General features: G+C 44.2%; 1 protein-coding gene across 3 annotated transcripts in view; it reads right to left on the bottom strand.

Moving 5' to 3' along the window:
• Positions 1-13592, bottom strand: part of PITPNB (phosphatidylinositol transfer protein beta) — a 198726-nt gene extending 185134 nt beyond the window's left edge. Inside the window, exon 1 of one of the 3 annotated variants that reach the window (XM_029619633.1) lies at positions 13473-13592. In XM_029619633.1, coding sequence (XP_029475493.1) covers positions 13473-13492 — 20 coding nt within the window. In that variant the 5' untranslated portion in view covers positions 13493-13592. Of the gene's footprint in view, positions 1-13308; positions 13412-13472 lie in introns of those variants that run through there. The other 2 variants (XM_029619634.1, XM_029619631.1) reach the window with 2 other exon arrangements.
• Between the last annotated feature and the right edge of the window lie 2062 nt (positions 13593-15654).

Here is a 15654-nt window from a genome sequence, read left to right as displayed (position 1 = left end):
AATTTCTGATATCCTGCAAGATAATAAAGCAGACTTCATAGCCATAACTGAAACATGGCTTAAAAAAACTGACCAGGTAATATCAAATCAGATAACCAACAGCTCATAAAGCTGTTGGTTATCTGACGTAGAGGAGGAGGAATAATGTTAACTAGCAACTGTACCCGCTCTACGCCCGTGCGGCAAGCCTTTTTATTGGCACATGTGCTCTTAAGTAATTACATTTTAAATTAAAGAAAAAAGTTAAAGTTGGAGAATTTTAAATATTTTGAGCAGAATTTCCCTAGAAATTCACTGTAAGAGTGTCCCACACACACACACACACACAGGCTCCCTCTCTGAAACCCACACAAGCATCCCCCGGACCCCCTCTTACCAACCAAGCTGTCTCTCACACTCCCCCATACCCCCTCTCCTCTCTCAAACACACATTCTCTCTCATCGGCATCCCCCTCCCCTCAAATAGGCTCCCTCTCTCTGAAACCCACACTCAAGCATCCCCCCCACCCACCGTCTTACCTCCCATGCTCTCTCTCACACCCTCCCCACCCCCCCTCTGACCAACCATGCTCTGTCACCTCCCTCTCTCACACACATTCTCTCTCACCAGCATCCCCCCCACCATGCTCTCTCTCATACCCTCCTGCTCTCTCCCACCCTCCCCTCCCCGACCCACATTGTCTCTCACTGGCATGCCGCAGGACCCGCCCCATTCGCGGCGAAGATGAAGGCCCGGCGCGCCATTTGCGGCACACGGGGGCCTTCCATTTTTACCTTGAGCAGAAAGTAGCAGCGGAGACCCCATCATGCTGCGAACGTATCGTTGGCCATTATCGAAACCTCTTAAGATTGTCCGATAGGGTTAGTAGTAAGGTTTGCGTGCTGAGGTGCTTTCGGAAATCGTGTTGAGTTGGGTGTAGGATGTTTTGTTTTAGATGTTCATTTAGTTGTTTGAGTACTACCTTTTCAGTTAGTTTTGCTAGGAATGGTAAGTTTGAGATGGGTGGATAGTTGCTTAGTTCAGTGGGATCTAGGTTCTTTTTCTTTGATTGGTTTGATTGTGGCCTTTTTTAGTTTGGTATTTCTCCTTCCTCTAGAGATTTATTGATGATTGGGGTAATGGTTTGTGATATTTCTTTTAGGGTTCGAATTGGTATTTTATCAAGTTCATGGCAGGCAGGTTTAGAGTTTTGATTAGAATCTCGATTTCCTTGGATGATACAGGTTCAAATGTGGACCATGTTATGTCTTTATTGCTTAGGTTTATGTTGTGGGTCGTGGTATTCTTTGTTTTTTTTGTAATTTTGATTATTTTGTTTTTGAAGAAGTTTGCTAGCTCTTGGCTTAGGTTTTTGTTTGGGTGTGTGTTGGTATTATTGTCTGAGGTTAAGTTTTTTGGCTTTTTTTTTTTACTATGTTGAATAGGGTTTTTGGATTGCTTGAGTAATTTTGGATTTTATTGCTGTAATATTCTCATTTTTGTTTTGTTTATCATGTTTTTATAGAATGCTAGGTGTGTTCGGTATCTTGCTAGTGTTAGTGGGCATTTATTTTTGCACCAGTCTTTTTTCATTTTTTTAGCGTTGTTTTGGTCTCTCATTTGATTGTTGAACCATGGGTTCTTGTTTTTTCTTTTGTTATTCTCTTGGTTCTTTCAGGGTTTATGGTGTTAGCTACTTCTGTTGTAATTTGCAGCCATGATTGGGAAACCTTGTTAATATTTGATAGATCTATGTTCGTTAATTGTTTTTCGAGTTCTTGCTGTAGTAGGTCAATTGGAAAAGGTGTTCTGTATTTGAAGGAGGTGGGATTTTTTTTTTAAATTTTGTTTGTGTCGAATGCTGTTTGACATTGTATAAGATAGTGGTCCAACCATGGTATTTGGTGAGCATGATACAGTGGGGTTTGAGGAGAATTTATCATTTGTAAAGATGAGGTCAAGGGTGTGGCCTGCTTTGTGTTGGGTTGTCCATGTATACCATGACTGATTTTGTTTAAGAGCAGGCGTGAGAAAGCACGGATGGCGTAACAACTGGCATGCAGCTTCAGAAGGTTTATTTGGAATTTTCTCTCTGTGGGTGACCACTGACCTTGAGTCTTGAGGTGCAGTATGGGAGCCCACCACCCCTTTGTGGAGGCATCTGTAGTTAGAACCATTTGGTAGGCGAGTGTCGAAAAGGTGCACCCGACTGCAAAGTACCTGTCTGTAGCCACCAGCCACATCTGTCGCCATCAACCTTGTGAGAGTCACTTTGCGCAACATCGGGTGAGAAAGCTGGGACCACTGGGACTTTAAAACACCCTTGAAGGAGGTGCATATGAAGGCGCGATTGTGGATCACATGTCGTTGCTGCCATGTGGCCCAATAATGCGAGGGTTTGAATCGCTGTTGGTTGTGCAAGACATCTCAAAATGGTGGCCAGGGTTTAAAAGGTAGAGATCCTGTCTTCTAGAAGAAAGGCTTTGTAGAGGCATGTGTTGAAGAGTGCACCTATAAATCAGTTATGAGGTGGCTGTTAATCACTAAAATCTCTCATTAGATCTAGCCTATGGCACCACACAGTAGGTTTTTGTTAATCTCTTGGTACTTAAAAGGTCTGATGTTGACAGAATCACCATGCCATAGTGTTTTTTGTAATAGATTTGATATTGTTCATATTTGATTAAAGAATTTATTTTGGTTGCAAACCATATCAATGATTACATTTTCTCAAACTAATCGAGTAATCTTTTCAAGTTGTTGAAACGCTTTTTGCATAACATGGGTCAGCACTAGTTTTTTATTTTTACTTTATATGAAGAATGGATATTTAAGCACACAATTTAGCTAAAATAATTTATATTAATCTCAGATTCAATAACTGATTGAGAAAGAAGTCATCCACAAGCTAAACACACGTATATCAGGTAATTAAAATCCTACACCACCCAGCTCCCCCTTTTTTTTACATGTTCATATGTTTTTTATCCACAATTTACACTTTTGTACAATTCTCATTATTCTAAGGATACCACTAGATGTTGGGTCAAATCAGCACCATTTCATAAGACTGTTTTATCATCAACACAGGTATTTAATTTTATGCTAGTTTTTATTCGCCTCCTGTTCTTACTTATGTTTACAAATAATATTAACATATTTGAGTATACATATACAGGTTGTTTTTTGTTTTGATGATGTATTTAACATTTATGTAATTTGTATGATTTTATTAATTTTTTATATGTTTTATGTACATCATTTTTAGTTAATTTTATACATCAATCACACAGATATTAGGATCTCAAACATTTTTTGTATATTAACTGTTTTTATTTTATCTCTATGTGATATTTTGCAGCCCCTGAAGCAGCCCTTTTTGGTGAAACTCGGCCTGAGTCGGGCTCTTGTTGAGATACTAGTATTTATAACAAAGATCATTTGAAAGACTTTAGATCTATCTCCTTCTTTTGTCTACCTACGAATCAATTCTGGGCTTGGGGCTACTAGCAACCAAAAGTCAAGATAGGGAAAGAATTTTATACCCTCTCTCTAAAGGTGGGCCACAGCTACCGCTAGACTCCCTGGGCGCAGACAATAGGCCTAAAAGTAGACCCTTGTATTGGTAATGTTGATTGTGAACCTGGAAGCACAGGTAACACCAGGAAGAGAGGTGCCTAGGTATGTGAGCACAAGCACCCTTGAGGTCTAAGGAGCACATCCAGTCGTTGGGTTGCAGGTAAGGCAAAATATTCTTGAAAGGGATTATCTTGAACTTCTCCAGCACAATATGAGTGCTCTGAGATCCAGAATCAGCCATAGCCCTCCAGTTTTCTTGGGGATGAGGAAGTACTGGGACTAAAATCCCCGAGACTGGTGAGAAGGAGGCACCAACTATATTGCCCTTTTCTGCAAGAAGGATTTGACTTCCTGCAAAAGGAGGAGAACCTCGCTTCATTGCCATGGGGGAGATCTTCTGAAATTTAGGCAGTAGCCGCTCTAGATGATGTTGAGAACCCAACGGTTGGACGTAATCCGGCCCCACGCCGATGCAAATGAAGCGAGGCGTCTGCCTACTGCTTCTTGAAGCTGTGGCCGTAGTAGAATCAAAGTCAAAATTAGGTTTTGGTGGCAGCACTCTGTATTGGTTTGGGGGGTGCCTTGGGATTGGTCCCGGCCCCGTGGCTGCGATAGTTGGGGTTGGGCCCTCTGTAACGGGGATAAAAAAGCTTCCTGTAGGCAGGATAGTACCACTTCGCAACCGTCTGATCTGTTGGTAACATGAGTGATAACACTCCCACACTCTGCTCCTTGAGTTGGGGGACACTCTCACGAAATTTGTCCCCAGATAGTTATCCCCCTTGCAGGGAAGGTCCGTGAGTTTATCATGTACATCTTCACGAATGGCGCTCGCTCTCAGCCCAGCAATTCGGCAGGCCACTATAGAGGCCGCTGAAGTACGGGTTGAAAGTTCAAAACCCCTCATACACAGTTCGGAGAAGATGTCTCAAGCCCTCTTGTAAGTCAGCCACGTTCTGTTTACGTTGACTGGATCCCAAAGGTAGACCTTCATCGGACTTCAATTTCTGAAGGCACCGAGCGATATAAAATTATTGTACTTTGGCATTGAGCATGGAACCTTGAAACACCTTTTTGCCAAAATCGTCTAGGTAGCAGATGTCTTTGCTCGGGAGAGGGGCATTGGAGTAGAGTCTGGTTTTCCTGGCTTTCTTCATAGCAGATCCCACTACCACCAAGGCGTGTGGTAGTTGCACCGAGTCATAACCTACACACTTTCGCATTCTGAATTTTAGTTCAGTCTTCCTGGTTGTGGTGGGCGCAGAAAAAGGTGCTTCTCACACCTTATCCATAACAGCATCCAAGACCAAGTGGGAAGGTAAAGCTGTCGGTTCAGTGGGGATGTCAAAGATCTTCAAGAGGTCATGGACCTCCGCCCTAGGTTCAGGTAGTTTTTTGGTCTCCAGATTTAAGATGAGCCCACCTTCTCACTAAATCCAGAGTAGGAAAGATCCTCCAGGGGGTGATTGTTCATGTGGTTCCTCTGGTGGGTAGAAAGGATGCCAGTGGAGGAGCCTGCTGATGGGGGAAAGGAGCAATCTAGCACCCTTCCCGGCTCAGACACTTGCAGACTAGCCATTATTTCTATATCCTCACCTTCTGAGACCCCCCCGTTGGGGTGGAATGCTCGGAACCTTCCACAGAGGAGCTGAGGGGGAATGAGGTTGGTGGGTAGAGATGACAGAGTCAAGGCCTGTAAAAGACCCATGATCTGTGACATTGTCTGAGAGGTTGCTCCTTTCAGAACCCGTGGGGTGCTCATGGACGCTTTCCTCTTTTTAATAGGCGGGGAGGCATTTGGGAGCCTGCCTCATGAGGAATGCCTCGATGTAGAGGACTTCCTTTCCGTCAGATGCCTTCGCTCACCCATGCGGTCAGAAGTGGATGAAAAGGAAAGGCCCATAGGGCTAGATGCGCCCTACCCAGATTCTCCGGAACCTTCCCTTTCTGACAGGTTTTGGACATCGGGGGTTTTCTTCAGTAGAGCCCGGAGATGGTGTACGCCTGTGCATTGACTAGCAGTGCTCAATGTAGTGCATCATTTCTTTTGATTTTCCTTGCTTCAAAGCTGTTTGTGTCGGGTGCGTCGATGGCTTACCTGACACTGCATGTTGCGATGGGTGCATCGTCTCAGACGTTGGTATCTGCGCTGGGCGCAGTGAGTGTGCCAAAGCAGTGATGCTTTGCTTTGGGTGCATCAAGCGGTGTTGCATATTGGCTGGCACATGATGCTCTTCCCTATACATCGAGCCCGACGCCTCGGTCCCATGTTGCTTAATTTTATTCTCTGGCACAGATGGCACACTCGATGCTCAGACCCTTTCCAGGTCAGAGTCAGACTCCCTTTGGGCCAGATAAGGGAGATCTCCAGCCTTACCTCCATCTTCCGAGGGTTTCGATCTGGGGGAGGGTTGCAGGGAGAAAGTCCATTTCACTCCTTTATGGCACCTGGGCTCTCGGCCTGGCAAGGATAAGAGTCGAGCGCTGGTGGGTATAGGAGCCCAAAGCAGTGTTTTCTCCTTCACGGAGCAGGCGACCTTAGCAACCCTCTGTCACTGTGCCCTAGGGGACATCCTCCTGCAGTCCCGGCAGGCTGCCATATTGTGGTCTGGCCCTAGGCATAAGCAGCAGTTATTACGTCAGTCAGAGACAGAATTTTACTGCACTGATAGAAAGTAAATCCAGGGGCTTTAGGAGCCATGGCAGCACTTAACATTATTGCTGGGGGTTCACAGACGTGAAGAAAAAGTAAGGAAAATTTTTTTAAAAGTCAGAGAGGAGGGGGGAGTGGCCAAGATGGCGGACTGACTAAGAGGTGCGGAAGGCTTTCTTGTTGCAGCTTTACTTTGTTTCCTGACTTTCGGGTTATTACAAATTGATTTCATGTCTCATACAAAGAGAAAAGCTAAGCTTCGTGAAAGCCTAGCAGTAATCAAAAGTCCGGAGTTCTCAACAACCTACCATTGAAATGTTCTTTGCATCTTCGCCGATGGAGCCGGGAGCGAGGGCCGCGGTAATCTGAGAAGCAGAGCGAGCCTCTCCGATATTGGCCGAAGAGATTTCGCTGAGTCCCAGCGCACCTGTGACTCCGTCCCCACCCCAAGGGTTGAGAATCGCAGGAGAGAATTAATCTTCGGCGTCTGGACAGCTCCGCTGAGCTGACAGCTCAGAAGGAGAACTGCCAAGGAGGAGACCGAGGAGGGGAAAAGGAAAGCGAGCAGTTGGAGACACCTTTGGTCCCCCCACAGGGGGCTTACCTACCCCCACTTCGAGAACCGAGTAACCCTGCTGAGCCGACGTTGGGAGCGATTTGGGACAATGATACTGAGGCCGCACAAGGAGGTGAACAGATCCAAGTAAGACCTTTCCTAGTAAAACCTGCAAAAATATCAATGGAAACTTTATGGGAGGCATTAGCTTCGATAGAAAATGCGATTATTGGTTTGTCAAGGTCCGCTTTTGAAATAAATAAAAACAGTCGGTATAATGAAGAGAGAATAAACAAACAGGAAAAAATTGTTTTGGAAATGGAAGAGAAAGTGAAACAGACTGAAAAAAAATCAACAAAATTTAATTCAATCTGGGAATGTCCAAAACGAAAAACTGGAAAATATAGAAAATTCTTTAAGGAGTACAAACATAAGAGTTGTGAATTTTCCCATTATACCTCAGATATCACCTGTGGAACTATTCAAAAATTACATAATTGAAAAGTTAAAGATACCGAAGAAAGTACTCCCACTTGTTACAAAGGAAAGCTGGGAATGACCAAGGAAAGGTGGAAGAACAGTTGAATGTGACTGATTTTTTGGAACTATCTCAAGAAGAAATAATCACTAAAAGAGGAGTACTATTAGTGACTTTTGCTTTTCTAGCTGAGAAGAACAATATATTTCGAATGTATTTTAGAAACAGTGCAGAATTATTCTATGGTCAAAAGGTGTGGGTGTACCCCGATATCACTAAAGTCACTCAAGATAGGCAAAGGAAATTTCTAAGTTTGAGATCAGAGGCATTAAAGATATGTTCTAAATTTGCTGTTCAGTATCCATGTAAATGTTATATAAAATATCAGGGTAATGATTACATTTTCTTTGAATCTTCCCAGTTGAAATTTTTTTTGGATGCTCACCCAAATGTGACCTGATCAGTACATTAGGCAATGAGTAGGCTCTCTTAGTATTTTCTTTTTTCTTTATTGCCTATTTTTTCGCTCCATGTATATGGCTACTGTCCCCCCATGCATTCCTTTATTTTTTAGGGTGGGCATAAATAGGGTATTGTAATGTACCTATAAGATTACGTTGGAAGTTTATTTATTCTTTCTCTGTTGATGTAATTTCTTCACATTGTTATATGTGTAATTTTTGAAATGCATAAAAATAAAATTAAAAAAAAAAGTCAGAGAGGAGAAGAACCCACGCCCGTTGCTGTGCTGGAAAGGCGAAAGTTGAGATAACGGCAATCGCAAGGGAAGGCACCACGCAGGCACAAGCTCTGCTTTTGCTAGGAGAAGTTCCCGCCTCAAGCTGCCAGGGGACATTCCCAGACAGACAGCATGGTTAATTCAGCCTGCTTATCTGTGGGGGAAAAAAAAAAAAGATTTATTCTGCTTCCTTAAAAGTCTTAACAGTGGGTGATACCTTTGTATTGGCTAACTATACAAGTTTTTAACCAGCTTTTGAGAGCTATGCTTCCTTCAGAAGATCAATCTCGAAAGTTAACAAAAAATGTATTAAATCAGTCCAGTAAAAAGGTATCATTTACAACCTTATACTGGACCATTTTTTTTACCTTTATTTTTATATATTCAAGTGACTATAACGCCACTATATTTTCTAGGTCTTCAAAAACTGATTGGATATTTTATGCTCCTTCTCTTCAATGTCTTTGGATACTGTTTTCATCATTAGCTGTTTTGCTGGCTATCAGGCCGATTCAGTAAAGTCCGCGGGAGAGCGGGCATGCTCTCCCGGTGCGCGCACAGGCTACTCACCTGTGCGCGCGATACAGTATTCAAATGAGGCTCGGCAGTAGAAACGGGCAAAAGGAGACGCTAGGGACACTAGCGCATCCCTAGCGCCTCCTTTATGACAGGAGCAGTGGCTGTCAGCGGGTTTTACAGCCGACGCTCAATTTTGCCGGCGTCTGTTCTCGAGCCGCTGACAGCCACGGGCTCGGAAACCGGACGCCGGCAAAATTGAGCGTCCGGTTTTCGACCCGACAGCCGCCGGCCGACTTCCAATTTTTATTTTTTTTAACTTTTTTTTTTTTTAACTTTCGGGACCTCCGACTTAATATCACCATATTAAGTCGGAGGGTGCACAGAAAAGCAGTTTTTACTGCTTTTCTGTGCACTTTCCCGGTGCCGGAAGAAGTTAGCGCCTACTTTTGGGTAGGCGCTAATTTCTGAAAGTAAAATGTGCGGCTTGGCTTTCTGAATCGCGAGCGAATACCTAATAGGGCCATCAACATGCATTTGCATGTTGAGGGCGTTATTAGGTCCAGCGGATTGGACGCGCGTTTTCCGCCCCTTACTGAATAAGGGGTAAGGGAAAACGCGCATCCAATGGCAGGTTAACAGTGCGCTCCATCAATCGGGCTGTATATAAGTAGGGTTGCAAACTGACCGGTTTTAGACCAGCCAGGTTTTCAGAAGTACTGATCAGACACTGAAAATCTGGATTTTGCAAGAGGCTCCTCCTCTTTCCTACAGCTTCCTGGTTACAGGGAAAGAGAAGCGAAAGCTAAGCTGTGCTCCTGTCCACTTGCCTCATTTCTTGTGTTGTCACTGGATGGGATGAGAAGAGGAGGCAGGGTACAGAACAGCCCTCAGTTCCCAGTGGCTCCACAGATCTCTGCAGCAATGGCCCTCTCCCTCCCTCACTGAGTGCTGGGCCAAGTCCCAAGAGAGAGGGCTGCAGAGAGCTAGCTAACAGGTCAATACTGTACAGTGCGCTCCGGTGGAGCGCAATGTTAACCGGCAATCGGACGCGCATTTTCGACACGCTAGCTTTACCCCTTATTCAGTAAGGAGGAATAGTGCGTTGAAAACGCACGTTCAACCTCCCCCCCCGAGACTAATAGTTAAATTGTCATCTAGTATTACCAGTTAAACTATAATATTTATTTATCACTATGTTAAATTGTCATCTAGTTATATTGTTCCATATGTTCTACTGTTCTATGTAAAGCTCCGCTCTCTGTTGGGCAGTTCATTGTTTTATGTAAACCGGAGTGATTTGTAGTCCCTACAAGAACTTCGGTATATAAAAATTAAAAATAAATAAATAAAATAAATAATAGCGCCCGCAACATGCAAATGCATGTTGATGGCCCTATTAGTCATTTCCGCGCAATACAGTAAATAAAATGTTCAGCCAAGCCGCACATTTTACTTTAAGAAATTAGTGCCTACCCAAAGATAGGTTTTAATTTCTGCCGGCGCCGGGGAAGTACATAGAAAAGCAGTAAAACCTGCTTTTCTGTGCACCCTCCGACTTAATATCATGGCGATATTAAGTCGGAGGTCCCAAAAGTTAAAAAAAGTTAAAAATTAAAAAAAAAATTTTTAAATGGGCCCGCGGCTTGAAAACCGGACGCTCAATTTTGCCGGCATCCGGTTCCTAACCCGTGGCTGTCAGCGGGTTTGAGAACAGATGCCGGCAAAATTTAGTATCGGCTGTCAAACTCGCTGACAGCCGCCGCTCCTGTCCAAACAGAGGCGCTAGGGACGCGCTAGTGTCCCTAGCGCCTCTTTTTACCGCGGGCCCTAATTTAAATAAATTAACCTACTAAATCTTGCACAGAAGAGTGGCCTGTGCACTCGCCCGCTCTCCTGCAATTTTTACTGTATCGGCCCGTAAGGGATTCAGGAAGAGAAGAGGAAAGACAGTCAGAGTCCCAGGGTAAGAAATGGGGGAAGAGAGGAGGGAACAGAGAAAAGGAGACGGAAAGGAAGATAGACACATGGGGAACAAGGGAGGAAAGAGATACAGAGGGAATATGGAAGGAAAGAAGGTCACAGGGAAGGGGAGAGGTGCAACAGGAGCATGAGGGAGGGAGGGAAGGGAAGAGAAGAGGCATAAAAGAGACAGGGGGACACAGGAGAAAAGGAGACAGAAGAAGGCACTGGGGAGGAGAGGGAGACAGAAGAGGAGGAAGAGAGAAGAGCATGGGTAGGGAGGGGACTAGAGATAGGAGGGCAGCACACGCGAGGAGTGCACAGAGGAGTGCATTTGCATGGGGCATATTGAGAAACAGGTGGCGCAAGGGAGACAGATAAAAGGCTGGGACGTTTTTAAAGAGAGCAAACCACCTGTGTGAGATAGGAAGCTGTGTAGGAGTGTGCATGTGTGTATGAGAGAGGAGGCACTTTGTGTGTGAGACAGAAGGTTGTGCGTTTGGGAGTGTGCACGTGTGGATGAGAAGAGGCTGTGTGTGTATGAGAAAGGAGACCTGTTTGAGAGTTTGTGCGTGTAAAAGATTGGAAGCTGTGTGTTTATGTGGATGTATGGAGGTGGCTATATATTAGAAAGGCTTTAGTTGTGAAAGCAAGCAAAACTGCATGAGAGAGCCTGCAGTTTATGTATTTAACATTTTATAAAACAAAGTATATTGACTGGGGAGCTTGAAAGCCAAGTAACGAGTGGATTGACAATAGATAGTAGTCAGTAACCTTCCCCCCCCCCCCCCAGCATGAAGTTTAGTGGGGTGTCCAATTATGGTCCATGGAAAGGTTGGCGACCCTACTTACAAGAACATCTGAAAAAGGGTAAAACAAACATGCAACATATAGTATAGCAATTTTCTATATGTAAGTTGCAAGTAAACTGCCTGCCTTTCATATTACCTCTATAACAAAAAGCAAATAAGTATGACAAAAATTTTCCCTTGCCTAAGCTATGTCAAGACACATTTGTGTACAGCACTACTTATGTGATAATCAAGTAAACATCCACTCTCTATTTATTTATTTTTATTTAACAGTTTTATATACCGAGGTTCTGGAAACAGAGCTACTAATCACTTCGGTTTACATTACAACAGTTACAATGACAGTATAAAGTATAATGTCTTACAATGAACAGGGTGAATTGAAACTTGGATAATATCTTACAATGAACAAGGAGAATACAATTTATATATAAAATACTTTGAGGAACTTTGTGTATAATCGCTGGGACTGACTTGGTGGGGCCTAAAGTAGACTGTCATACTATGAATGGTTTATTAGTGCTGGAAAAAACTTGTGGAAATGTCAAGGGCAGGGTCTATCCTTGGGATCTATACTAGGGTAATTGGGTTAGGAGAATGCTTGGTTGAACAACCAGGTCTTAAGTCTTTTTTTTAAAGGTGGGTGTCAATTGTTCAAGCCTGAGGTCTGGTGGGAGTGAGTTCCAATGTTTAGGGCCAGCGGTGGAAAGAGCTCTTCTACTTAGTATTGTTTTGAGAGGATGGGCCTGTAGAGTGCCTCTCTGAGCTAGTCTCGTCAGTCGGGAGGTAGTGTGAGGCTGTAATGGGATCGTGAGATCAATTGGGGTGGTGCTGTGGATGACTTTGTGGATGATTGATAGGGTTTTGTAAAGGATTCTATATTTGATTGGGAGCCAGTGAAGGTTCTTTAAAATGGGTGTTATGTGGTCCCTTTTGTTGGACTTTGTTAGAATCCTCGCTGTGGCATTTTGTAACGGTTTCAAAGTGTTAGCAGGTAGACCAAGCAGCAAAGAGTTGCAGTAATCTATTTGACTACCACTGGGGCTTGAGGCACCGCAGCAATTCCTAAGTACAGTAAGTCCATAAATCTCCACTTCTCCTTAGATCCTGGCACAGAACAGCTCCTGTAGCAATCCACACAAATTCCTGAGAGGGCACCATACATAAAATGCCTGATTGTTTACCAATATCAGAAATCCACTGAAATGCCCAATCAGCCAAACAACAACAAAACAGGTTAACTATAAACTATCATCTATATTTTCATATCGGTTTCAACTCTTCCCATTTTATAAAAAAACAAATTCGCAAATTTACATAAGCATTGTCAGTAGGTGATGAAATTTAACAGCAACAGTTTTTCAAAAAGATATTTTTATATTAATATGACCCCCAAACAGTTGCATATACATTACTAATTACTCAAATCTGTATAAAATTATAAATTTGGCATGGCAATTCTCACTCACTACCATATTTGTGATTTTAGGAAATATCTATATATTCCATTTTCTGAACGCTTTCATTTATTTAGCTTAACTCAGGCACTTTCTCTGTGGCATTCAATGGCAGTGGGTACAAGAGTAAAGGGTGCTTTCCAGATTAGTTATAGACGTTTGTGGCTTTTGGCCGACTTTAACAGCTGATTAAGTTTCATAAAGTAATATAATGGACATTTCATTCATATCTTGCCCCCCCACCCACCCATAAATAGCTAACAAATCACATAACAACCCCAGGGTTCACAAACATACTCCTCCATAATACTAAGAACTGGAAAACCCAATAACGCATTTCAAATCTCAGCATCATCATATTTCCAGACAACTTCCTGAAAAATCTGGGGCCTAGCTCAAAATGCCTTCCAAGAGCAGGCAAGCGTCTAATGCTGGGAAGGCGAATAAAGGAACCGAAGCACAGGAAACGAGGAGACAAGGTCTGGCACAGAGAACCGCGCCCTGCCCACCACATGCTCTATCAGCCCTTTGAGACGGGATAAGAAGTTCGGGGAAGAGAGGGCTGTCACCAAGCACCTGAAACCGGCGGCAGCCATGATGGAGAACAGGCCTCACCGGTCTATAGCACCTAGGCACAGTCGTTAAGTGACAGGACCTCGCGTGCCTAAGACCCAGCCCCTAGCCGCGTGCCAGAGACAAAACGCTATCGTACCAGACCGGCACCAAAACTCAACACTTACAATTCTTTAATCAACACCATCTTCACTCCCCCCAAAGCGCAGCTGCTGCGGCTGCGGCTGCGGCACTGACGTCACGCCACACTTTCCGGCACCACCCCCCCCCACCTCCAACTTTCCGAACCCTGATTGGGCAAGAGGCCGGCAGTGAATAAATGACAGCAAATAACCGGGGCGCGGAGGGAGGAGGTTTCCCCGCCCATGGAAGGACTGGATTGGCTCAGGTAGCCTGGTGAGCGCGAGCACTGGCTTGCCCGGCTGGAGAAGAACCGAATTTCCGGTGGCTTCCTCCTTGACGCAGCACGAGCGCACTCACGTCGTGCTGTCTCGGTCTGACAGATTTTTTTTTTTTAACCGCTTTCATTTCTGTTTGGGTACGTTAAAAGAAATTAACGTAGTGACATTTGGAAATATTTTACATTTTTCCCGAAACTTGTCTATCACTGGGTAGGGGAAGTATATTAACACAACCCCCCCCCCCCCCCCCCCCCAATCACGATTCCTGTGAGGCTGTTAGGTCTTGCTTGCCCACTGCTCTAACGAGTGCTCTTGTCTCTTACCAACGCTTTCTAGCTCCCGAAAACATTGCAGGTTTTCCTGTGGTAATGAGCATTGCCAATGAAGGGAGTGTAGTTAATTTTGTTATTCTTATTGCCTTTTGTTGAAGAAGTTGGATCTTTTCTTCCCCGCTCCCGTTCTCACATTTAAAATGTGTTCTACCTTGGTAATTGGGTAGATGAGGGATAGGAAAAAAAACTAAGACCTACTATGTCTATCTGTAGCTGTGGACAGCGTCATTTGCGTCCCATTTGTTGTTTTATGGGAACCTTTGGCTGTCAACACAGTTGATGCCACAGCCGGTTTCGGAGCTGAAGGGAAAGTGACCGGCAAGATTCAACAGGAATCCTAGACCAGATTCTCTTTAATATCTTTAGAAAGGACGTTATGGAAGGAAGAATTTGCCTGTTTGTAAATCATATAATCTGCAACAGAGGAGACTTGCTAGGAAGAGTAAATAAAATGAATGAGGACTTTAAAAAATCCAGAAGAATGTTCAAGGGATTAACAATACAAAATCATCCATTTGGGGTGCAAAAACCCAGGGCCAAACACGGATTGGGAATGGAAGAACAAGCAATCACTAAACAGGAAATTGGATGAGCTATAACCACTGCATAGTGTGCCTCTGACACAGTCCCAAAGAGGGCTGAAAGCTACATCCTGCATCGCTGCAACCTTTCTTCCTCACCTGAGGCATTCTATCTTCTAGAAGATCAGATTTTGCAGTCAATGTATGACTATGCTGAGGCTGATTGTGGACATACTCCCAGCTAACCTGCTGCAGAAAGGATACATGGTGCTGTCATGTTTCTCACATGTAAGTGAAATGTCTATTACACATGTCACAGATGTACCTCAGGCAGTTGACTGGATGCAATGGTAGTCTATTGCAACTTGTTCTGATCACATTATGGACCACCTGTGACTTCCCATCTCACTATTTTTGTTTGAGTTCCTCCACCTCCCTGTGTGCATTTCCTGTCAATAGCAGGGCTGAATTAGCCATGCTGTCTGGGAGCATCTCGTGACCGGTCAGTAGTCTGAGTTTTCTCAGTTAGTACAGAGTTTTGAACTCTGTACGGCTGTGCGGTGAGCTTCCCGCGCGATTGCCTTGTTACCTCCGTCTCTTTTTTTCTGCGAGCAGTCTGCACGCAGGGTTTTTCTCCTCCTCGTCTCTGAAGAGATTTTTTCTCAAATTTGTTTTTTTTTCTTCAATTCTTCTGGGCAGTGATGGCTCCTAAGCCATTGGGATTTAAGTACTGCAAATGCAGTAAAATTATGTCCATTACAGATGGATATAATTACTGCTATATCTGCCTGGGCCGGAACACGACCAGGTCTCATGCCGGTACTGTGGTCGTATGTCCCCCAGGGCCCAAAGGAAGCGCGCAGAAAAAATTGCGCGTCTAAAGGTATCGTCCACACAGTCTTCACCGGGACCGTCGAAGAGACCGAAGAAGACTCCGTCTAAAAGGTCTGCGTCGCTAGAGGGTGCCTCGGCCAGGTCGGTCAATCCACCAGGGCAGGTGAAGGGAGTTGAAGCTGCAACTCCTCTTTCACAGAAATCCTCTCATGAGCCGCGTGGGTTTCAGTTCACTGAAGCCACTCGATTCCGCTCATCGAC

The sequence above is a fragment of the Rhinatrema bivittatum genome, chromosome 11 (genome assembly GCF_901001135.1).
Source record: "Rhinatrema bivittatum chromosome 11, aRhiBiv1.1, whole genome shotgun sequence".
Taxonomy (NCBI): domain Eukaryota; kingdom Metazoa; phylum Chordata; class Amphibia; order Gymnophiona; family Rhinatrematidae; genus Rhinatrema; species Rhinatrema bivittatum.
This window is presented reverse-complemented; position numbering and strand designations above follow the sequence as displayed.